The sequence below is a fragment of the Sciurus vulgaris genome (assembly GCF_902686455.1).
Source record: "Sciurus vulgaris genome assembly, chromosome: 12".
Classification (NCBI taxonomy): domain Eukaryota; kingdom Metazoa; phylum Chordata; class Mammalia; order Rodentia; family Sciuridae; genus Sciurus; species Sciurus vulgaris.
In genome coordinates, this window is record NC_136473.1 from 99,437,677 (window position 1) to 99,462,078 (window position 24,402).

At 46.0% G+C, this 24,402-nt stretch overlaps 1 protein-coding gene across 8 annotated transcripts in view; it reads left to right on the forward strand.

The window, feature by feature from the left end:
• The first annotated feature begins 5,155 nt into the window (after positions 1-5,155).
• Positions 5,156-24,402, forward strand: part of RGS8 (regulator of G protein signaling 8) — a 39,272-nt gene continuing 20,025 nt past the window's right edge. The window contains exons 1-5 of one of the 8 annotated variants that reach the window (XM_079108049.1): positions 5,283-5,345; positions 16,138-16,211; positions 18,120-18,248; positions 20,912-21,013; positions 21,815-21,879. In XM_079108049.1, coding sequence (XP_078964175.1) covers positions 18,223-18,248; positions 20,912-21,013; positions 21,815-21,879 — 193 coding nt within the window. In that variant the 5' untranslated portion in view covers positions 5,283-5,345; positions 16,138-16,211; positions 18,120-18,222. Of the gene's footprint in view, positions 5,346-14,917; positions 15,042-15,750; positions 15,804-15,834; positions 16,212-18,119; positions 18,249-20,911; positions 21,014-21,814; positions 21,880-24,402 lie in introns of those variants that run through there. The other 7 variants (XM_079108050.1, XM_079108051.1, XM_079108046.1 and 4 more) reach the window with 7 other exon arrangements.

The window sequence follows — 24,402 nt, forward strand, 5'->3', positions numbered from 1 at the left end:
AGAAGAAGAGATGAAGGCTCAAGAAGGTAAAATGATTTGCTCAAAGAGACAGAGCTAGGAACGGACACATATTTTACACATCTGAGATGGTTAACATCTAATATATGATAGCATATCATAACAACCCATAATGTATGATAACATACTATGATATACATAACATACAGTGGTGTGCCATGACAGGTAATAACTTAAGATACCAAAACACACAGTAACATACCATAAAAGATAAAATAACATAACACGACATAATATAAAATAGCATGTTATCGCAAGCCATAACATACGAAATCACAACAACATGTAACAAGCCATGACACAAAACATGCCACACCATTACTTACCATAACATAACTCACTGCAAGATGCCACAACATATGGCAACATATGTGAACACACTGCAAACTAGCATAACATAATGTACCATGACAATGAAAACACACTGTGGCCTGCAACAACACACAAAAACATACCATGAAACACTATACCTTAAGACACCATGCATACCATAGCATGCCATTACATACGTCATAATACACCACATGACATACTATAACCTACAATAACTTACTATAGCATGCCATAATAGAGATCAACACCCTTTATCTTGTCATGTGTAAGATAGCACACTATAACATGTGATAATAAGCCATAATATATTGCAACATACCATCAAACACATAACAGCCCTAACGTGCCATATCACACAATACACCATGATATGCCACGACATATAGTCACCCACAGTAATACTCACTAATATACAAGAACATGTCAGCCCATGTTGTACACATCATGCTATACCATATCATGCCTCAACATATCAAACACATGATAGCACACTATGACACAAGATAACATACCACAACACACAGAGGTAATATGCTATCATGTACCACAACAGTGATAATACACATAATATACCCTACGATGGCATAGTATAACATGCTGTAACATGTTATCACATGCCTAACATGCCATGCCATTAGGTAGCACACTATAACACGGCATTAAATGTGATGGCATACCATAATATGCCTTAACTTATGATAACATATGATCTCAAAACTGGCTAATTGTTTGGGTTGTTGGGCTGCATCCAGTCCCTGTGATTGCAGGACGGTTGTCCTGGGTCCTTGGTGGACTTCGGTTGAGCTGGTTTCCAGAGTCTGGTGGCAACAGTGTTCCTTGGCTCCCCTTCCTCCTCCAGTTCGCAACCAGCCGCCATAGGTTGAGTGCCTCTCGGGCTTCGAATCTCACTGGCTTTTTCTTATCTTATCTCTGACCTTCTTTTTCATTTTTAAGGACGTGTGTTATTAGAGTGGGTCAGACTATCCAGAAAAATGTTCCCATCTTAGTCACATCTGCAGTCTCTTTTGCCGTGTAAGGAACATGTCACAGGGTCCAGGAATTGGGATGTGAACACCTTTGAGGCCATGAATCTGCTGACCACACCCTCTGACCATGCCCCCTCCCCGGCCTTCCCAGATCCTTCATACCCTGCCTCCTTCTTTGCTTTTCCTTCTCTTCCATCCTTTCCACTTCTATTCTCCCCTTCATTCCTCTTCTTTAAAAATAAAGCCTTTTTTTTTTTTTTATTTTGGTGGGGGTGATGTGGGGAGGAGTGATTATCTACAGTGTGGACACTGGCAATGAAAAGATGAGTTAGTTATAGCTTTTGCCCTTTTGCTTATGATTCATGGGAGATTCATTTCAGTTAAAAGAAAACAAAAACAACCACACAAGGTTTTAGGTAGTATAAGCTTCTAAATATCCAACCTCTTTAATGTCTCCCTCTTAATTCTTAAGTCTTCCCATCCTAGAAAAGGATAAATATTCTAACAGAAAATTGGCAGTGAATGAATAAAGGGATTTACACAATAGCAGAAGGTTCCCAAACTCTACATCTACAGAAGACAGTATATATGCAACTAGAAAAAACTTAATTGTGAGTCTTTGTAAATGTATCACAGACTATATAGTTTGGTCTGCAGTTTCTTCCAATCTCTGTGCCGATGAAGTGGTAGAATTTCTTAGCCAGGGATAGGTAAAGAAATGTTTCTGCTTTCTCAAACATGGATTTCTTTCTTCCTTATTTCTGCTTTTTTGGGGGCATTGGTCCAGTTGGTTCTGTAGTTTCTGCAGGCAACAATTTCTCCTGCCTCACTCTCCAAAAACAACTTGACCTTAATATTGTTCTCCCCTCAAGCTAAGCCCTTTTCTGATCTAACTTCTCTGTTCAGTTTATTCTAACAACCATGGCGTCCTTGTACATGCTAGATACTTATTTGGTGCTGGAGATACGAAGATGAAAGAGTTCCTCTTCTTGAAAGCAAAATTCATTTTTATTGCTCTGACAGCTGATTCATCTGCTCAAATTTTGCTGCTTGACCCCTTTTTTCATTCCAGTGAGCCAAACCTTCCCAATGCATTTGCTTAACATATGCTTCTGTATGTGGAAGTATTTCTTCCCCCAGCCTTTGGGTAGCCTGGCAGTACCCTGGGCTTCTTATTACTCTAGCATCCCCGATAAAAATTATTTTCTGCACGTGCCATGTTGTGAAAATCCAAGATGCCGCACTCTAAGCCTGTAGCTGTCAAGCACAAACCTGAGACCAGTAACGTGAGCACCACTTTGAATCTGTTACAAACACAAATTCTCAGACCGTCGTACCCTAGGCTGGCTGGATTGGAAACTCTGAGGGGGTTTATTTTGTGTTTTAACAGGAGGGGATTCTCATGCTGCGTAAGTTTGAGACTCTAAGCCAGTCACCCATGCCTGAAGTTCGAGGATGATTCTCTTCTTCTCTGTTCTCGCTCATGTTGACATCTCTGCAGTATTTAGCTCTTCTCAGACGCTTGTCTTCCCGGGAGCCGGTGGGCTACTTCATCGCTCTGATTCTTCTGCTTTTTCTCTATCTGATAATGTTTCCTCTGCCTCTTTGCTTGGTTCCTCTTCCTCTATTCCTCCTTTACATACCATCACTTCTTAAGGTCCTGCCCTCAGCCCCTCTTTTCTTACTATCCCTAAGTGATTTCTTCTACTCCCATCAGCTCTTATTTTGGGGTAGAGAGCTCCTGTCCACTGCTATATTTATATCTCCATCTTCTGTCCTGACATGGCAACAGAGCTCAACCAGTCCCCAACCAAACACAACAGAGGCTTTCTTTCACCGGCCCAAAGCTGTTTTTCCTTCTTGGTCTCTTAGCTTTTAAAACTAGCTCCTACATAACAGCTTACAGAGCTGTTCTCAGCTCTTCCCCATAAAGAGTTTCCTGCCCAGTCAGGTCCTGTAGACGTGGCCTTCCCAGATCTCTGTCCTTTGTCCTTTCCTCTCAAGTCCCTTGTCTTATGTCAGCTTTTGTCCTCTCTTGTCTTTGAATATGTAATGACCTTGGATTGCCTTTGCTTTCCTCCAGCTCCTCCCGACTCAGAATCTTCCCAAACAGCTCTGAGGCTGAGAATGAGTTGGTCCACACAAACCCTGCACTGGGGCCTCCTCCCACGCTCTACTTTCTACTCCTTCTTCCCTGGAAAGAGCACCCACCGTTTCCCAACACGCCAGGCGACTCTAGACTCTGTGATTTGCCCAGGGTGCTCTTCAGCCTTGACTTCTCCATCCCAGTCAGCTCTGCTCGTCAGAATCCCCGTGTCCCACCCATGCGCAGTTCAGATGGTGCGTCCTCTGAGAGGGCTTCTCTGACTGCCTGCTGGACTTGGTCTCCCCTGCTCTGTTCCCACCTTCCCTGCCTCCAGCATTTCCCCAGTGCCCTCTGAGTGCTTAGCTCACTTATCCATGAGCTACAGTCAGTCATTCAAATCTCTCTCCACTCCTCTGGGTCACCTGTCCTGGCAAGAATGTCTTGGTCGCCTCTGAATCCCCCTCAGCACATAGTAGGCTCCCAACAGTTGTTTGCTGTATTGACTTGACTTGATTGAACTATTGCATTGTTTTAGGCAACAGTGAAGGAGTGACATGAGAGTAGAGAGAGGCCTCGTCCTCCTGGTAGCCTTCCCTGAGAGGTCATCTCCTGGGTCAGTGCTGGGCAGATCTCTGGAGATGAGCCTGACCGGAGAGAATCAGCTTGTAGTAGGGAAGAGCCTTTCCCTAGAAATCTGCAGCAGTCTCATTTTGTTCTTTGCTCCCTCTGTATCCTGGCCCCTCCCTCCAGAGAAGGCCCTTCATGAGCTGCGTTAGCTGAGAGTCCCCAGCTGCAGCTCCCTCTGGTCTTCTCGGGCATCCACTGTTTATTTATTTCCTTGTCAGAGTCTATCTCTGACTGTGGTTGTAAATAGAGCTGGTGACTGTCAGCCCTGGGCCTGTGCAGTGAATCTGCCGCATGCAGACTCTAGAATTGACGGGAGGGGTTATTCCTTGCACTGAGAAGAGACTCCCAGCACGTGCCCAAGCTGTCTAGAAGGTTCTGTTCCGGACCATCCAAATAGAACTTTACAGATAGAAGCATTACCTGGCACGCTCTCTCCACACCCTCCTGATCCTCCCTCTTGTTCCCTGTTCTTGCCACCAGGACCCCCAGTCACAGACTGGACAGGTGGTAGAGCAGGTATTCAGGCTGGTCTCCACAGAGGGCGAAAAGCAACAGGGAATGTTTCCTGCAGAATACTCATCTGTATCTCATTTTCCCTCCTCTTTGAGAAAGTTGGAGCTGTGCCTGACCATTCCAAATCTTAAGCCAAAGTGGCTTTGGTGGGTCCAGAAGGCAAGAGAGAAAACCATGAAGCCAGGCGAGAAATTCGGGGCTTTGTTTTTTCCTCGTTTCCATCTCATAAAGCAGACGCTTCTGCCCTGGTCTGATTTTGAGCAAAAGCAGGTCATCCTTTCTCCCCCATGCCAGTTCCCCTGCCTCGCCTCCTTGCGCTCCAGGTGATCTCCAGCCCCCACCTCTGGCCTCTGCCACCCCTTTCGCTCTGCCTCTCACTGAATGCCAGAGAGCCCCTGGCCCCTTGGAGGAAGTTGCCCGTGAGGAGCTGTCAGCAGGAGAGCCACACAGCAGTGCCATCCTGCTGGAGCCTGCGGTCCTCCCCCGGCTGCGTGGCAGTGCGCATCATCTGTCAGAGTGCCCCCTCCCCTCCCTCCTCTCCCCACCCCCTCCCCGCCGCTCGCTCGCTCTTCCCTTTTCATGAGACGCAAAGCCTGGCGAAAAGAAGCGCCCGCAGGAGCAGCATGTTGGAGCCGCTCTTCTAGGGACTGCGGGGAGGCGGGCCACCCTCTCCCATGTCCCAGGAGGTGGCCAACTCTGTCACTCAGGGCCTCTTCAAACCATGCCCAGCTGGGGCCCCCAGCAGCCACATCTTTCCAGTTGTGCTGCCCACCACCGAACAGGTAAGAGAGCAGCTGCTCCCAACTGGGCCTGGTGGGTCCCTGAGCAGCCGGGGAGCCAGGCGTCTCGCTGAGGGGTGCAGCAGAGGCATTGTTGCCCTGACACAGTTCCAGTTTATCCCCTCATAGGGCTCTTCCAAGCTGGTAAGCCTGCCACTCTTGTCCAGAGCAAGGGTGCAGGAAAGTGCTTTCTTCCTTGTAGCTGATGCTAAGCTGTAAGCTCTTTCTTGAAAAAAAATTTTTTTCTATCTTCCTCAACTCCATCTCCTTGGGTCCCCTGAAACCTGCTTTCGGGTTGAAAGGAATTCCCTTTCTACTCTTAGATTTCTTAGGGGGGCTCTAAAAAGTATTGGAGGCTATTCTCTGGACTGTGACAGAGTCTGCTTATTTTCAGTTTCATTCATGTCTTTTTCTGCTGTTTTGAACGGGTCCTCTGCACAGCAGTCTGCTGCACACAGCATCTGTCTCCAGTCAGTGTGCCGGTCTCCAGTGCTTCTGGTGACTAACACTAGTGACACATTCCAATGCAGAAGGATTCACAATCACAATGAGTTGGAGGGAGATTAAAATGTCTCAGAGGTCACCAATTTCTAAGCAGCAGGTTGGGGGCACAGTTACCACCTACGGGAGGTGATGAGTCCCTGGTATGTCTAGGTAGTGACTTCTTTTGGAGTGTGGAGGAGAAAGGTGCCTCTTGGTTTTGTTGGTGTGACTCCACAGAAAACTGTTATTTGACCACCTACTGAAAACCTGGCTTTAAGGTGCTTGTAGGTCCTGACCTTGGGGTGCTTCCCTTCTGCTGAAATAATGAAGAAAAGCTTAACCCATTCTTCAATTGAGGTTAATTTTGGGTCACTTGTTCCTATGGATTTAGAGAACTTTAGGGTTTTCCTGGAGGATGCAGGAGGGACGGGGAAGTGAGAGTGAGCTAGACATCTTTGTGAGGTCGTGTCAGTGCTGGGGAAAAGTAGACACGCTGAACATCCATCCACAGTGGTGTTATGCTGGGAATGATAACAATCCTTCCAGTAATGCGGCTGTTATTAATTGTTTGCTCTCTGCTCATCCTTACCGTAGGTTTCCTGGAAGAAGCGTGTGTTAGGGCTGGAAGGCCGGTGGGAGTAGAGTGGAACCTGGTCCACATCTCAACATGGTCAGGCTGGCCAAGATGAGCTGCCCCCGGCTATCAGATTGTTTTAGTTTTTTTTTTTTTTTGTCTTAGTATTTACATTTTTTTTTTTTTTTTTTCAGTGCTGAGGATTGAACCCAGGGCCTTGTGCTTGAAAGGCAAGCCCTCTGCCAACTGAGCTATATCCCCAGCCCCTAAATTTTTTTTTCTCTTAATACCTAACATACAAAGGGGCCTAGAAACCTGCTCATATTCTCTGTCTGGTTGAATTAAACCTGCTAATGAGGCTGTGGTCTTTCTCCCATGGGTCAGTGAACTCTGACCTGGAGAACGTAATTCCTTAGGCACAATAGCCTGTCACAAATGCCAGGTACTCCCAGGGGACGCAGTGAGAGTCTGGATGGATGGCTGAGCAAAATCCATTATCTTGGCATTAAGAAAAGCTCTCCAAATGTGGATCTTGGTGATGGTCAGCATCAGCATCAGCATCGTCAGCATCGGTAGCAGCAATAAACACGCAGAGATGCTGACAGGTGGAAAAAGTACTGGAGGTCCTGGGTTCAAGACTTCCCAGGACCATTAGCTGAATTACCTGGGGCCCTGCATTCAGGGTCACTGAGCAGATTCACTTTGGTCATCTGGAAAATGAGAGCAATAACAATGCTCCATCTCCTAGCAAAGTTGTTTGTGAGGTCCAGTGAAAAGGAGTAATAACAACCTCCCATGGTCAGGATGTGCTTTCTGGGTACTTTCCCTACATTATGTTGTTGAATCCTCCCAACCTCATGGGATAAACTGAGGCTTGGGAAGGTTTAAAACCTTGATCAAGTTCAGATAGAGACGAGAAAGCACTTCATAAATTGCAGCTGGGTCATGCAAATGTAATTTGTTTTTTGCATGACGACTTTTTGGCGTGGAACATTTTTCCTGGCAATTTCGTCCCAGGTTCTGTTTTGTGCTCTCTCATTTCCTCTTTGTCTAAACACCTACATCTATAGAGATGCTGAAGATGCTCCTTTGCTTCCCCTCTGTGGCTTGTAGGTCAGGACATTCTCCACACCAGGAATACCAGCAATCTCACCAAGACCTTTGTCAGTGTTCTGTGCATGCAGTTTCCAAAAGGCTTTTGAATTCTTCAATTAAAGGTCCTAGGTGGAAGAGGGTCTCTGAAAAGCTGAATGGCTTAAGTTAGACTCCTTCCAGGGCCTTGTCTGTCAAGGAAAAGTGTCAGGGAGAAGTTGCTCAGCATCTCTGTGCATCAGAGTGCACCCACACAGCCCTTGTCCCTCCTCCCGCCCCCAGTGCAGACGTTCAAGTGCAACCAGCACATGCCCGAAAGCCAGGCGTCTCCCTGAGAGCTCTCATTTCCCAGAGGGCTCTGTGAATTTAGGAGCAGATTCCAGCGGGAGATTGTCCCCAGGGTCCCAGTCTGCACAGCACTATTTCCTGTTGCCTTTGCTGAGGTTAAACCCCATTCTTGGGTCTGATGGCTGTGGATTTTCCATTCTGCCTGATTTAGGAGGCTGGCAAAAATGGAGCTGGAAGGAAGGACATGAAAGCCATCGCCTGAAGTCATTAAAAATGGAGGATTAGAAAGAGCTTATTTTATATTCAGAGGAGGGGGAGAGTGCTGAAGCTGCTTTCTGCCCACAGCTGTGGACCCTGATGGCTAATGGTAAAGCTTTAGTTACTGTCTAAGACGGGAAGAGATTGATAACCAGCACCCTGGCACTGAGAGATAGGAAGAGGGAGCCACATTTCAGTTGTGGTAGTGCCTCCTGCTTACATCTCAGCCTGAAGACTTTGAAGCCAGTTCTCCTGCTTTCCCATGTCCGGCCTCACTGCCCTCCCCCACTGCAGCCTCCACCTGCACTCCTCTTCGGGGTTGGGCCTCTGCCCCTCTGACTCTGAGGTGCTCCATGCGACTTCATGTTTTCATAAGGCCGAATGATTTGCAACCCATATTTGCTTCTCTATCTCAGTGAATTTTAACACAGTAGCACAGGAAGTTGATATGACCTTAGTAATTCTGATTTCAGAGATGAGAAAGCCAGGTCCTAAGTTAAGGTGAGCCTACCAGGAAGGGGCAGGGTTGGAGCTTGAGCCCTAGCCATTCACCTTGGAGCCTGTGCCATTTCTATGACACTGAGCTGTCCTGCTGGCCAGGCTTCTGCTTCAAACCCAAACCCAGTCTCACCTTACAATGGCTGATTCTGGTCAGTTCAGCAAACACTTACTTATCTACTAGTGTCTGACACTGTGCAAAGATTTGGTGATGCAGAGACGAAAAATACAGACTTTACCCCCTGTAAGGTACATAGGCGATGGAAGGTACCCCTGCCTGGAATAGCACTTGGCACATAGGGATGCTTAAGTGTTAGTTGAATGAATGAGCTGGCTTCTGTGCCCTTGAGGAACTCATGGTTGGGTTAGGAAAAGACAGTTAGGGGCATCTACCTGTACAAGGTGCTGAGGTAGAGTGGTAGTCAGGAGCCACAGGAACACAGAGGGCCTATACCATACTGGGGTGTTCTGGAAGGCTTCTTGGAGGAAGAGGTCTTCAAGTGCAGCTTGAGGGGCCTGGAGGCTCTAGTCAGGTCAAGGGCCCTCTAGGCAGGGGGAACAGAGTAAAGGAGCCCTGCGAGATGCGCCCAAGTCTCTATACCATGTGGAGTTGTTGGAATCTGAAGCCCAAGCCAGTGGAGAGGTGGGTGACTCTCAAGGGAGGCAGGACCTAGATCTGAGGCAGTCTATGTATCAGGATCTTTATTAAGCTTTGAACTTCATGCTTAGGCTAAGGGGCCTTACAGGATGTCAGAGAAGGGAGCATGTTGATATTCACGCTGGTGATATGGCTGCAGAATGGAACTGAATTTAAGGACATAGGCTGGATCCCAGAGACCAGATACTGTGAGGACATGAGCCAGAGACCCTGAACCCTTATGTTCATAAGGACATGAACCAAGACAGTGGTAGAAAGGATGCAGGGGAGAGGACAGATTTGAACATTCTGAAAGAGATTTAATCAGCATGGTTTGGTAGCTGGTGGAGGATAGGAGATAAGAGAAAAGGAGTCACCTCTAATTACTTCTCTATTTCTGGTTTGAGTTACTCAGTGGATGGCGGTATCAAAAACTGATGGCAGCAATTTCAGTGGAAGCCACCGTCTGTGTGTTTGTGTATGGGTGGGGGAGGGCATGGCAGATAAAATGGGTAAGGGAAAGAAGGGATATGATATGCTTACTTTTTAGATACACATTTGCATCCGTGGTGCCTGTGTGACACCTGAGGAGTGTGTTCAGTGACCCAGTCTGGAGGATTCTGTCTGAGGAAGAGGGGCCAGAGTTGGAGATATGGTCAGTAAACTCAACCTGGATGGTCTATGGGCAAGGGTGAGCTCCCCTAGGCAGCTTGCCAGGGGCGAAGAGCAGGAAGCCAAGGTTAGAGATAGGGGAAATGCCAGCGTTTATGGGGTGGAAGAGCCAGCAAAAGAGCCACAGGGAAGGGCAGTCATCAAATCAGAAAGTATCCAATTAGTGTTGGAATTTTCCTGATTGTTTCATCAAATTTTTAGTCTTCGATTTGAGTCAGGCTCCAACATGAAGTCCATGCATTTGGTTGATTTCTTTTTTTAAACTCTGATGGCCATTGAGAGACAGCATGGTGTAACCTGTGTCTCTCAATTCTGTGTCATTTTCTTCAACTTGCCTATATCATTTATTTTTAGGAGCCCTAAGGAACAATTGTAGGTTTAGGTATCAAAGTCCCCAAAGCTTAACTTTAAAATTTCTTTCCAGACATACTTAGAAGGGAAAGTACAAAGAGAGCGAATAAAGAAAAGAGGGTAGACAGAAGAAGAACCTGCAGTGAGTGGTAAAGAGACAAAGGAAAGCCCAAGAGGGACAAGAGGAAATGAGAAAGGTAACAAAAACTTGCGCGACCCCATCCTCAGGAATGCTAGGAAATTCTCACAAACGCGTTACTCATTTTTGTATCACCCCAGTGAGCAAGTGGGAGAAAAATGAATCTTTAAACAATAACATTCTATTTCTATAGTACTTTTCCCCAAACAGCTTATGAAATAGCTGAACAGGCATCAAATAAGAAATTGCTGTATGTAAAGTAGGGAAGTAGTAGGAATTCTAATGCCTTTTTGCAGATAGTAAAACAGAATTGATAAGGCTAATAACAATAATGGTGAAGATGATTTACATTTAAGAGTCAATTGCCACCTACCAAGCATGGTGGTAAACACCCTATTACATCATCTAATACAATCCTGATAACAAACCTACAACATTAGTGTAGTTATCTTCATTTTACTTATGTTGAAATTATATAGAAGACAAGTGACCTGTCTGCAGTTACGGATCTGGAAAATCATGAATCTGAGAATGAAACTTGGGGCTATCAAATCCATGGGACTTTTTCCTTAGATCTGTCTCCTCTCTCCTAAAGCAGCAATCTTTCTCTTGCATATATTTGCGCACTGGCAAAATTCCATTTAAAAGGCCATCTCCAAATATAATAATAGGGGACAGTGTGCTGGAATTTAAAAAGCATTTTCCATATAGTTTCCCATTTCTTTCTTATATTTGCCCTGGAGAATAGACAGGGCAGGTGTATTAATTTGTATTTTGCAGATAAGAAAACTGAAGTTCAAAGCTTTTGTCTTGTTAGTTGGTGATCACAAAGCTAGTAAGAATAGCTAGTGTCACAGAGCTAGTTAATGACAGAACCACAGACATCTTCTTATGATTCAAAATCCTGTGCTTCTCTGGTTTTCTTTGCAAACCTCCTGGGCTCCCAGCTTTAGTTGCTGACCTCTCTCTCTCTGTCCCTTCTGATGTTCCTTATGAGGAGTTGAGGAGGGTTATTACAAATTAAATATCTGGATGCTTGAACTGATGAACAGGAAATGAGGCTGCAAATGCTCAGAGGAATGAAATTGAGATGCATTTTTTTAAAAGTAGAATTTTGGGCCAAGTGGCCTCTTTCTGTCCTGCCCTTCCCTGTGTCCTTCCAGTCTCCATGGAAACCCCAAATCAATGCAGCATATGTTGATCCATGTTTCTACTGTTACCAGGAAGCTACGAAGTGGAAATTGCTTTTAAAAGATTTGCGGAAGAGCTTGAGCATGCTGACCAGAATTCAAATCTAATATCCAAATGACTATTTTATTAAAAGCTTTTAATGTGGTCCTATCCTAGGTGGTATGTTGATTAAATAAACACACAGGAGCATTTGGCAATAAACCTCCTCTTCTACGAGCCTGGCTTTTTAAAATATTATATTGCAGGCTTTAATTCTCTTTATCTTCAATTTAATTACATTTTCATGGCCTGTGTGGCAATGCCAGGTGCTCCTCTTGCTCTTGAGTAATTCCACCCTGCCCTCACTAGGCTGTTGGGGTAGTTTACAAAAACCTTCTGTACCTGTGCTGCTGCCCCTGAATGCCATTAGCATTCTGTTGACTTCGGTACTGACCAGGATATGCAGAAGTCTAACTTGGTTCTGTCATAAGGAATGCCTGGTGATTTTTTTGGATTTTTTTCATGGACACAAAATCAAATTCAACTGACGTATTAAACACCTGCTCCATCTGAGGCGATGAGGATTGATAGCGTGGAGTCTGTCTTTTTGGAGTGAATAGTCAGTGGGGAGGATTAGAAGCCATCCATCAAAAGGGTCAATGAAGACTGATGGGGGCTGTTGGAATCATCTAGAAAGGTGGTGGAACTGGGATGAAGGGGCTCCTCCTGATTGAAGGAGTCTGAAAGAGCCCGGGAAGGGGAAGTTTTAGCTTGTAGACAACGAGTTTAGAAAAGGAGCTGGGAGTTATCTGGCGGAGCTAGGGTGGGGACCTTCCGAGCAGAGGGAGCTGCAGAGGAATTGGGAGCATGGGTGTATTTGTGTGAGTGACAGCAATGAGGTATAAAACTGAATGGGTAGATGGGACCAGCTATTGTCAGGCACAGTGTGGAAGCACCATGGAACCTACACAGATTCTCATACAGATGAGCCGCTTTATGGAACCTGTTCAGTGGGTAACGGACCGTTGTACAGTGTGTGAGGTTTGCAGCTGGGAGAGGAAGGAACGGGCAGGGAATCTGACTGTGAGGGGAGGACGCACACCACATTGTGAGCTGAATAACCTCTCGCTGCAGTGCCCATGGATGGGAGGGATTGAAGTTAAGGAGTATTTCAGAAATAGAGCCGTGAGATTTATAAACCAATTCAACAAGAGGAATAGACAAAAAGAAGTCAGAAATATTTGCACGTCTTACCCCAAGGGACTAGGATAAAATGATGTCAGGAACAAGCAGAGTCCAGCTGGAATCAGGGATTGGGAGAAGACATGTGGTTTTTCCCAGTACAGGGGTGTCTGTGGGTCTGAGGCATGTGGAGCTGTCCAGCACATCTCTGGACGAACAGCCTGGAGCTCCCTCGAAGCAGGACTGAAGACCAGATTCTGAAGAGGAGCAGAGGTGTGCAGCTGGAGCAGGCAGGTTTCCCAAGAGGAGTGCTGTAGATTGATTGGCAAGAGCGGAGGGGTGCAGGCAGCCGAAGAAACAGAGTGGGGCTTGTCATCAGGTTTTTGGAAAAATCAAGTATCTTGGCCAATTGGGTTGCCCTGTGCCCAGTCTTCAGTCAGTAAGCCAGGAACAGGATCCAGAAAAGGATCGAGAACTTCATCTTTCTGACCAGGACCATAAGCCTGGGGATAGCAGAGGACAAATGGGTGTGCTCCAACCTCCCCACACTCAAGCCCACCAATCTTTTCCTGTCTCCTTCCTTCAGGGAAGAAGACCATGCTAGGAGTACTTTACCTTAGGTTCAGCTTGATAGCCCCCTGGGATTCCTTACGCACCCATCTCTTTGGAAGATTATGTTAGAGTTCTCTTGAAGGAAAGCACCTGGATCAGCTCTGTTTTTCTCAAACTGGGTGCTTTGGAGTCACTCCCTAGTGCTTAGGAGTGTTACAGTAAAAAACGTTTGAACAGGTTTTAATTGCCTCTCTTTCCTCGTGTTATATACGTCCACACATTCTTGCCCCTCTGCTCTTTCCAATCCCATTCTTTTCTTCAATTTGACTTATTGACTTCCTGTGACTATATTATTTCTCTAAAGCTAATTGAGGATTCTGATGGCTGGTTAATATTGATCAGCTTCCACCTGAGACTTGGATCATCTGCAACCCTGCCCTCTCTCCCTGGTCCCTTTCCATCCTGGGAATCAGACTTGGCAGCGGGAGACTTGGAGGGCGTCTTCATTCCCACCAAGTTAGCCCTGGTGGAGGAGTCACAGGGTGATGTCCCCTTTGTGGTAAAGTGATGGGCACAGCAGCACTGAGTTTGATATCAGACCCCAGCTCTGCTGCTTAAAAATGCCTTGTCTGTTTTCCCACCTGCAAAAAGGGCTGATAAAGATGTTAATCCTGAAAATTGTTGTGAGAATTACGTAACTCAAATGTGAAGCACATTGGCGCATACTCAATGCTTATTAAACTTTAACTATGTGCATTAAATATTGCTCGGTGGACTCACCTTATGTTTTAAACATACCTTGGACTAGGAATGTGCTTATCGATAGGCCTTTATTTACTGGTGTTTCTATATGTATCTGTTTCCTTATATACAGTGTACCAGGAAAATATCCAGAAGTGAAGGATTTTCTTTCTGCTTGAGTTCTAAATTCCAGCTAGCATCAGGGTTCAAGACAGGAGTTATAAAGAATGGAAAACTTTTGTAGTTTGTTTTGTAGCATGAAGTTTCCTTGGCCTTATAGAGAGGCACTGTGGACATTTTCAGAGAGAGACAATGAGTCACTATGGAGGTAGCATCAGAATTTTTATTTCATCCTATCATTAGGCGATGAATAGTCGCAGCAGAATCATTTCACTGTCAGAATATAAGTTTAGCACCAATAAATCTGCTCAGAAAGACTAGGTCATGGTATGACGTAGTAGAAAAAGCTCTGCTGTTAGAGTCATAAGACACAAATTCCTAGTCTCCCTCTTGTGCATTGCTTCACTTTGAAAGAGGCACTTCATAATATTTACCCTCAGTTTTCTCATCTGTAACATGGGAATAATAATACCCTTTCTGGTCATGGAATGCGATTGGTGAGTGACAATACATGTCCTTTATGCATTGTAAGAGGTTAAACAAATGGAATCCATTTATTATAAAACCATTACTTTCTGACTGCTACCTGCTGGGTTTCAGAATTGACTTGCAGCTAGTCTCGGTGTATCGGAACTGGTTAGTTCCTGAGGGAATATGAAGACTCAGTCTTAGAGATTCAGAGTGTAATGAACAGAAGACAAACTTTATCCCAGAACGGTGGTTTGCAAATTTCAGCATGTATCAGAATCACCTGGAAGTCTGAGCACAGTCCCCAGAGTTTCTGATGCTGCGGGTCTGGGTGGGGCCTAAGAATTGGCATGTCCCACACATTCCCAGATGCTGCTGAGACTCTGGTCTGGGCATCAGTCTTGGAGAACCACTGTACAAGGGCAAGCAGGAAGTCTTCCTTGTGAAACAGAAGCAGGCAGTGTGAAAATCAAGGTGGGTAAGGAGGCTTGGGAGAAAAACTGGAAAAGAGACAGAAAAATAGGGATGATGTGCAGATTGGGCAGAACAAAGAGAAAAGTCTCACTCCATCACAGATGCAAGTAGGGGGAAGTTGCTAGGTGATGGATGAGAGGGAGAGAGGTGAGTTTCTACTGTAGGAAAACCCAGGTGAGAGGCAGGAGCACAGGGTTGGAAATATGCACGTTTGGGGAGGTGGAGGAGGTGGAAATTTCTCATTAAGAAGTGGGGAGCAGTGTGGTTGGCACCGGTGGGGGGTGGGAGTGGAAATGGGCTGGGGGAGAGGAGCCTCTAGAGTAAGGGGACAGATGAGATGTGGCAGAGAGGGGTAATTTCAGGGCTGTGTGGTTTGGCTTGGTAGTGCGGCACAATAGAAATTGGGAGAAAGGGGGTGGAATTTAGATGTGTGACCTGCCCCGTAGCTTTCTTGCTCTCTGCATTTATCACATCACATCACACCCAGCAAGACAGCCCCCTCCTCCTGGCTCATTAGGAGATTTGATTCGGCTTGGCTCCTGCTGTCAGCAGCTGTCTGGGGCAAGATCTTTATGCTCCCTGCTCCCTGTGCAGCTCCGAGCTTCAACCAGTCGCAGAGCTCATTAGAAGAGGGTCCTCTGGACTCTTGATTTTCGGCTTATTGGTGACCCGAAAGAGTTAATACCTACTCTTCACTGGGTGCAGAGAAGCGGCTGTGGGCTATGGGGACTTCTCCCTGAGCTGCAGCCAGAGGAGCTGCAGGTTAGTGAGGCTGAGGAGGAAGGTGCGGGCAGCGTGCCAGGTCAGCTCTGCTCAGGGGCACCTCCTGCATCCTGCCAATGAGGATGGGCGTGCAGACCGTGCCCGGGAGCCAAGCCGCCGCCTGCTGGGTGTAGGCTGCTTCAGTATTTACTGGATGTGACAAGCAGAGAGAAGAGCTTTCAGCGGGGCTGCTTGCTGCCTGGCTCAAGTGGTGGGAGGTGTGTTGTGCACGCATGCCTGTGTATGTATGTGTGCGCGAGCCTGTGTCCATGCAAACATGCCCTTCACCTGCCAAGGACTTCACTGCTAAAAGCAAGCTCTACTCTTTCCTCAGAGCTTCTTAACCCGCAGCCTCTCTGACCATCCAGTTGGTAAAGACCTGCAGGCCATGAGGACTGGTCAACGACAGTGAGTATTGCTTTTGCTTTTCTCCTCTCTCCCCCGGGGGTCTGTGTGCACCGATTGCATTATCCATATTTAATTAACCTGCCTCTTCATGCATATTGATTGCTTTCTCCCAGTTGAGGCTCTTAGTTTCTCTCCCCCTCTTTGTAAATGTTTGCTTTTAACCTGTTTTTTCCTTGAGTATCTTCTCTTTCTACTACGTCCCATCCTGTTTGCCCCAGCGTCACCCATGACATGGTGCCCACTTACCAGGGTGTACTTACTATGGGTGCAATCATACCTCTGAACTTCCTGGGCTCCAGGCAACCCCTTGATTCCACCCCCCCAAAAAAGTCTAGGGCCAATTGGGATAAGAGGCCCAAGGTGTTGGAATGGTCAAGGCAGCGGGGTCGGAGTATATTCCTAGTTCTTATTTAATGGAATCCAAGGTTGAGCTCATCAAAGGATCAGTGGGGGTGGGGGGCGGGGCTGAGGGGCAATTTGGGCAGAGCTGGATTTGGAAGACAGAGAGGCAGGTGTTTGAACAGCATGGGCAAGCCAGTGTGGGCTGGCAGTGAGAACAGGAAGGACAACAAGGCAGGGACAGAGGTTGAGTGGTCTCCTGCCCTAAGTGACCTTGCCTAATGCTTGTGGGTAGTAGTCTCTGGTTGTGCCCAGCTCCCGGGTAATGGAGGCTGCTGGCAGGGGCTTCCCCCACTCCTGGGAGCAAATCCCATAAGAAGGTGCCCCAAGAATGATCTCTAGGGGCCCTTGCCACTGTAAAGGGCTTTGATTTCCTCACTTCTGGGCAAGCAGGTGTAAGCCCAGTTTGGACAATGATTGGGGGGAACTGTTTCTATTGTCGGGGAACACAATCCATGGGGATGCGTCTTTGCATAAAACCTAAGTTTTTCCTCTTTCTTTTAGTTGTAACAAAGCGATCTTTTAAATTTATAAATCTTATAAATTGTAGTAATATGAGGGAAGCAATTTAAAAAAGTATTTGTGAAATGTTCAGGGTAATACCAAAACAATTTAAATGGCGTAGCTCACATAGGAACCTTATCTATCTAAATTAGGTTTCTTTGAAAATGGATTCTGTGTTTGGTGTCAGAGTTCCCCAGGGGAACCCTTTATGGATAGGCTGCTCTCTTCACGTGTTCCTTCCTCTCAGTTCTCTTCTGTGGGAACAAAGGGTCTGAAGCATTGAGAATGGGACCCTCAGGAGAGAGACTATAAGTCAATCAGCCTTCAACCTCAGTATCCCCTTCTCCCCACCCCCACGTCCTCCCTGCCTCGGGTCAAGAACAGGCCAGTCCTCAAGCTGAGGAAGGTCACACAACCTCCATATGGGCCTGAAAGAGTGACTTGCATATTCATTTCTTCAGTCTGTGCCTGTGATCCCTGCAAAGGAACAAGCGGGTTCACTGAAGGGGCTCCCTTGGAGTTATTCCAACCTCTCTCCTGCTCCCATCTCTCAAGCCTTCACGCACTCCCACCTGGGACAGGTGCCCTTGGAGGGAGGCGAGAACCAGAGCAGCAGCCAACCAAATTATTCTGGAGCAAGGGCTGCCCCCCTCCCTCCTCCCTTCCTGGCTGGTCACTTGGGCCCCACTCTAGTAAGAGAAAGAGAACAGTAATTTTTGGTTTGCCAGGCCCATGCCTCCTGGGGACACGTGTCCCATTTTCTATTGATGGCCAGTGGTTGGGGAAGTAGGAACTTCCCGCCAGTGGTCAGCAGAATGAAGTCACCCAACCATTTGTTCTTGTCCATCCTTGGTTGGTCACCCCTGCTAAGGACAAGCAGACATTTGTGGGGGCTGGGGTGTGTGTGTGGGGAGGCACTCCATTGGTGGATAGCCATCTGAAGGAAAGGTTGTGTAGTCAGACGAGAGAGGGTGGCCCCTCTTACAGCAGATTCTTTGATTTTAGGTGAGAGGACGTGAAAGGGTAAATCCCTGAGCCCCGCAGTCTTATTTGCTGCCCTGACGTCCCAGCCAACCAGCCCAAGGGTTAATCGTAAGCGGATGCCTGTATGGCTGCCTTACTGATGCCACGCAGGTAATGGATCCATGACCTTTCTTGTCCCTGCCCCTTTCCTCTTTTCTCCACCTTCCTACCTCCCCTGCTGTGCGAGCCTGGCCCAAGCCTTTAAGCCCCTGGGTGGTCCACTTGCATCTGTCCTCCAGGCCTCCTGCGTGGACTGTGCTGCTCTTGCCTGCGTGCTTCTTGCAAAGCCGTGACTTTGCAAGCAGAACTTGCCTTAGCTCCACTCGACTGACTGGTAGGACCTCTTGGTTGTGACTTGTTGGGTAGAACGAGGAACTGTGCAAGAGCTTGTATGGAACCATGTAGGACCTCTGTAAGTTCCTGAGATGGCAGATAGGGAAGAGTTAACTTCTGTCTTTTTTTTTAGTATTTGTTTATTTTTAATTTATTGGTACTCGGGATTGAACCCAGGGGTGCTCTACCACTGAGCTACATCCCCAGCTCTTTTTATTTTTTATTTTGAGACAGAATCTGTCTAAATTGCTCAGGACCTCACTAAGTTACGAGGGCTGGCCTTGAACTTGGGATTATCCTGTCTTAGTCTCTTGAATTGCTGGAATTACAGGCCTGTGCCACCATACCCAGTTTTTTTATTATTTATTTTTTTAAGTAACTTAACCTTTGACTTTTGTTTCTCCCATTATTTGAGACCTAACTAACTTCTTAGAAGATTATAACTCAGGTCTCAGCTAGAAAAGTGGAAAATAAAAATCATTTTGTCCCAAAGAATACTTTGTAGAAGACTTTTTCCAATGGTTTGGGAGAGTCTTGGTTGTCTTGGTAACAAGTAACCCCCCTCACACTGGCTCCTGCTAAGCCTTCTTAAATGGCTTGTGTGGATTTGCCACTTTTTGAGAGTCCTCTTAATTGTCCTTTGGGGGCAGTGACCTGACTGTTTCATGACTAACACTCCTAAGGCACCTGGGGATTAACTACCTCAATGGAAGTTGGGTTCAGGTCTATGGTGCAGCCTGACCTTTAACTTGAATTCACAGAACTTGATGACTCCAGAGCCAGTTTAATCAGCTGCATGCATGGCCTGTTGTTGGGCACCCTGGGATTTGTAAGAGTGAGTGGACACATAAGATGCTTGCTGTCTCGGGAGAGGCGATGGCTCTTGTCAATGTTTTGGAATGCCAAGAGATGACTCTGGTGTGGTCTGGCTGAGATCAGACATGGGAGCAGGAATGTGCAGGCCAATTTTCTGCAGGAGAGAGAATATTTCTGGAAACTTGGATGTTCCAGCCCTAAGAGGCTCTTTGGAGATGTGCTGTAGCATACAAATGTTGTCCATTCCTGCCAAATATAATGCCAACCCAGTAGACATTTGTTGGATAAGATTTCTGTGAACAAAGAGAATTACAGGGTCAGGGAATGAAAAACCATTTGGGCAAAAGGAAGTGATTGATTTGGGTGACCTTGCCTAGTCTCAGGATTTGGGAAAAGGAGTGAAAGAAAGCCTGGCCAAAGGACTTGCTTTCAACATGGAAAACGGCATCTCCTAGGACCATTTCCATGGTATTTTGTTATCCATGTGCACGTGGTAGTTCCCTTTTATCAGTCAATCTGAAGCCCCAATCCGATCATAGCAAACCCCTCCTACTTTCCTTTGCCCCAACAGGAGGAGTTACTATGGATAAAGGCCAGGGGTCAGCAAACTTATTTTGTCAAGGGTCAGAGAGTAAATATTTTTCAGTTCTATAGTCTGTGTTACAACTACCTAACTTCGCCCTTGTTGTTGAAAGCAGCTTTAGGTAATATGTGAACAAATGGTGTTGTTGTGCTCCAAAAAAAACTTTATGTACATAAACAGGCACCTTGCAGGGGCTGCAGTTTGCCAACCCCTGGTTAAAGATAAATAGAGCTAATGTTGAGAGTCAGAGACACTGGGATGATTTCTCCATGGATCCTGTCACTGTGTGGGTCTTTTGGAAAATAAAAAGTAGGAGAAATTAAACAAATGTGTCAAAAATTTAAATATGCCTACTGTCATAAGCCCAAACATGGATAGAAATACAAGCGTTTAGTTAAGCAAGTGTAAGGACTGGCAAAGGGGAGCTTGGTTCTTAATTGTGGAGCATCAATTGCTCTTCTGCTCGCCTGCAGCCACTGATCCCTGAGGCCTGCAGCCATTCATTCCTGTATAACATATTGGTGGGATGAGTGGCAGAGCCCTAGGCTTTGCACTCTGACTCTGATGTGCGCTCTGCCTTCTGCACACCGTTCTCTCCTCATGGTGTGGGTACTACGTCTGGGGATTTGCAGTTAGAAGCTGCTGCTACTGCTGCTGCTGCTGCTGCTGCTGCTGCTTTGCCCTCCTGGCAGGAAAGCAAAATGTGGACTGTTATTTTGCCACCACTGTATTTCCTTTCCCTACAGAGAATCCTAATTTAGAAGTTCTTCCAGCTAAGGACCTTCACTGACTTACAATCAACTTGCTGCATCAGCCTTAAAAGCCTTAAGCCTCTAGGGTGGGGTAGGGTACCTATTAGCATCCCTGCAGTCACCCTAAGGAGTGAGGATGGCCCTAGATGTTAGGTGCTCTTTTCTTATTCTTCAGGGGTCCCCTGGGGGGAGGGGGACCATGCTGCTGGCTCCTTCAGTTCCAGGGTCCCCTTTAGGCTGACAGCTATGATCCTGACAGTCCCCTCCTTCTGTCCCTGTGCTTGTTGCAGGAACAAAGGCATGAGGACTCGACTGGGCTGCCTGTCTCACAAGTCAGACTCATGTAGCGATTTCACAGCTATTCTTCCCGACAAACCCAACCGTGCTCTCAAGTGAGTAGTATGGCAGCCTAGCGCTCCTGGGGTGCCCACGGCGGGGTGCCCACCATGGGGTTATATAACCCATTCTTTTCCAGCTGCTGACCAGATAAGCCACAGAACAATAAATTCCTGCCTCTTGGCAGCTGCTTTAATATCCCTAGGCGTGTGAGTGAAAGGAATGTGTGGCTTAGCGATGTCGGAATGGGAACCCTCCGTTTCCTCCAAAGAAAACCATACCCCCATCACTCACAAAGCTGTAGGTGGTGAAGGATACTTCTTGGTTCTACTTAGTTGTCAATCTGAGCTCTCGATTTGGAAATAAACACTCAAACCTACTCTAAAAATATGCTTAGATTCAGATGATCTGGATTCCCCGCCTGTTCTGTGCAGGCACCGTGTTGAATGATGTCACAGGTGTTGCCTCATTTAACCCTCACCCAACTCAGAAATGGGCTTCATTACCTCTGTTTCAGAGGGGAAGAAATCAAGAGATGGAGTCACGAGCTGAGCCTAACTTTTCTGACTCCAAGACAGTTTCTTCCCACTGTTACCTTGATGTCTTTAAATTGGTTACATCACTTCATTGTTTAGACTGAAAGCCAATATACTGAATTTCCCAAATTCCCGCCTTGAAGTTTTTCCAACAATCACTGAAGAGTGCACAAATTTATAGCCACTGAATGGCGGGATGCAGGTCTGGTCTTCGTTTGTTCCCTCTTGTGCCTACTTGTCCCCTGGGGCAAATCTCAGTGGTGATTGAGGGAGAAGAAATCATTTCAGAAATATTCAAGAGTAGTGTCTCTTCTTTCCTAGGAGGTTATCCACAGAAGAAGCTACAAGGTGGGCAGATTCCTTCGACGTACTTCTTTCTCATAAATGTAAGTAGAATTCAGGTGGTCTCATGTTTTAGCAAGTTATTCCTTTAATAAAAGTTCGTACCAAATGCCTCTCGGGCTCCAGGTACCCCGTGCAAGGCGCCCCAGCCCTGTTCACAGAGACTCCTGTGTGGAGGAGCTTGGAGTTAGGAAAACGGATAATTCACGTGTAGAGAGATGAGGGTCTTTTCTGTTTTCTGGGTTTACAGTATTGTCCCACCATACTCCCTGTTACAGCAACTGACTTGCAGGGATCCAGGTATGGTCTTCATTTGTCCCCTCTCGTGGCAGTTGTTTCCTCTGAGCAAATCTTAGTGGTGTCTGAGGGAGAGGAGGTCATTTCAGAACTAGTCCATCAGCAATTTTGTTCAATCAGCAATTTTAACAAAGGAGAGTTGAGCTTAAGGGATTGGAGTGATGGGTTCCATGGTCTGAGAGAATCTGTGCTCCAGTCTGGATCTTGTTTATAAAATGAAATGACCTCCCCCTCCCCTGCCCGGGGTCATTGGAGAGTCTTGGGTCGAGCATTCTCTCAGAGCATGTTCTGTCCAACTTATTATTCACTCAAGGTGACAGAATTCTGATTTTTCTTGTTGCTTTTTATTTGGGGGGATTACTACCTCAGTTGCCTTTTGCCCCCAGTTTCTGACTAGAACACAGCCTCAGCTATCGCTCTTCCTCTATCATGTCGTCCCTTCCTGTTTGTTAGATCTTTTATTTGCTGCAGAGACAGAGCACATGCATCACGTTGTGGTGCGGGGAGGGAGTTTGTTGTGGGGCCAGCTTTCCAGCTCTTTCTTTGTTCTCTTCATGAGCAAGTCCAAATTTGTTGGGCTTTGAAATCCCAGTGTCATTAAATACACAGAAGTGGCAGAGCAGAGGCGGGAAGAAAAAGGGGTGCTGTAAGATTGGAAGGTCTCAGACAGGCATTTGGTGTTCCCCTTAAGTCTGTCATGTTGGTGATTAATCTGGGAGCAGGGGTGTTTGGGCTGTTGTCTCCACCTAACTGGGGAACACGGTTTGTACAATTAAGTTCAAGGCGCTTGGTGGGAGTTAGACCTGTTCCCAGTTCCAAGCCAGCTTGGTTCCTAGATAGGTGGGTGGTCTTTATGGAGTCCCTTGGTCTTCAGAAGATGTCTCTAGAAGTGATTTTTGCTTTCCACTTGCTGAACAGTTTCCTCTGACTCTGCCCTTGGTCCTTAATAAACTAAGTAACAAATACTTCTGAACTGATTTTAGAATAAAATACAAAATCTAAGAATAAGCACATATTGTAACAAGTAATTTTGTGAAGCAAATAGTCACTTTAGTATTCCATGGATTGTACTTAGGAAAATAAAGCAGCATAGATACAGCATACATACCATATGGCTAAACCCCACACAGAAATCTTATGCCACGAATTTAGCAAGGTAACGGCATATGTATGATAACATTTAGGATTCAACAGTAATGCCTTTCTTTTCTTTCTAAAATGAGGCTATTCTGACAATTTTTCTGGAGTCAAATTTGCCTAAACAAGTGTCACTACCAATTTATGCCTTCTTTTCTGGCTGGTTTTGATTCAAGGTCATCTTGAAGTTTGTTTTCTATTTCTGCCTCATAATGGATTCGCTTAGATCAAGTCCCTGAGGCTGTTTCCTCATTCTGAAATGGGGTTAGAAATACCTGCTTGCTACCTGTCACCTGCATATGAGAAACTTCATCAGTGAACAGACTTTTAGAGAATTCTGGGCTATCTGCTCACAGATGTGTGTAAGGATAAGGCAGTATTTTTAAAAATGATACTTTGATTTATCAAATGCAAAACAAATTATGCCTTGAGCATAAAGTTACAAATTTTGCAGTCAGTGATTAATATTAAGCCCTTACAGACAAGTTTATGGAGGTGAAATTAGGTGTTGGAAGTTTGGGGTGCATTTTATTGTTGCAGTGGTAAGACCTGGAGATTTAAGAGGTTTAATTTTATTTGCTCTATTCAATGACTCTTGATTTGAAGATACTTGTTTCTGTTTCTGTCAGGGATGCTTTTGTTTTCCAGGAATGCAAGGACACTTTTCTGAGATAGGGGTGCGGCTAAGGGGTTACAGTCTGACACCAATTTGCTTCTTTGTCAAATAACTACAGAAATGGGCTTTTTGAGCTTTCAAGTTCTATGATCTTCTCTTGGAATCTGACTTTCTGTTTTTTATTTCTGTTAGTTTGGAACAAAAAGCCTGTGGAGTGAATGTCCTTGAGAAGAAAGGAGTCCTTGTTAAGGGTCACTGGTAGAATCTCAAGCTTTTAGAACTTGAACTTGAATGTTTATCCCTCTGGGAGGCTGCAGAGAAGTTACAGGCCAGCTTACTTTAAAGTGTGTTGCCAACTTTCTGAAAGTCTAATGAATTTGGGTTGGTGTCGTGACTTAGGACTGATTAAACTTCTCTAAGGGGATTGTATGTATGCTGGTCCCTTAGGAGGGACAGCATTGATGAGATGTGTGTGGAGCTTCCAATTAAGACAGAAAACATCGGAAGAAGTTGAAAA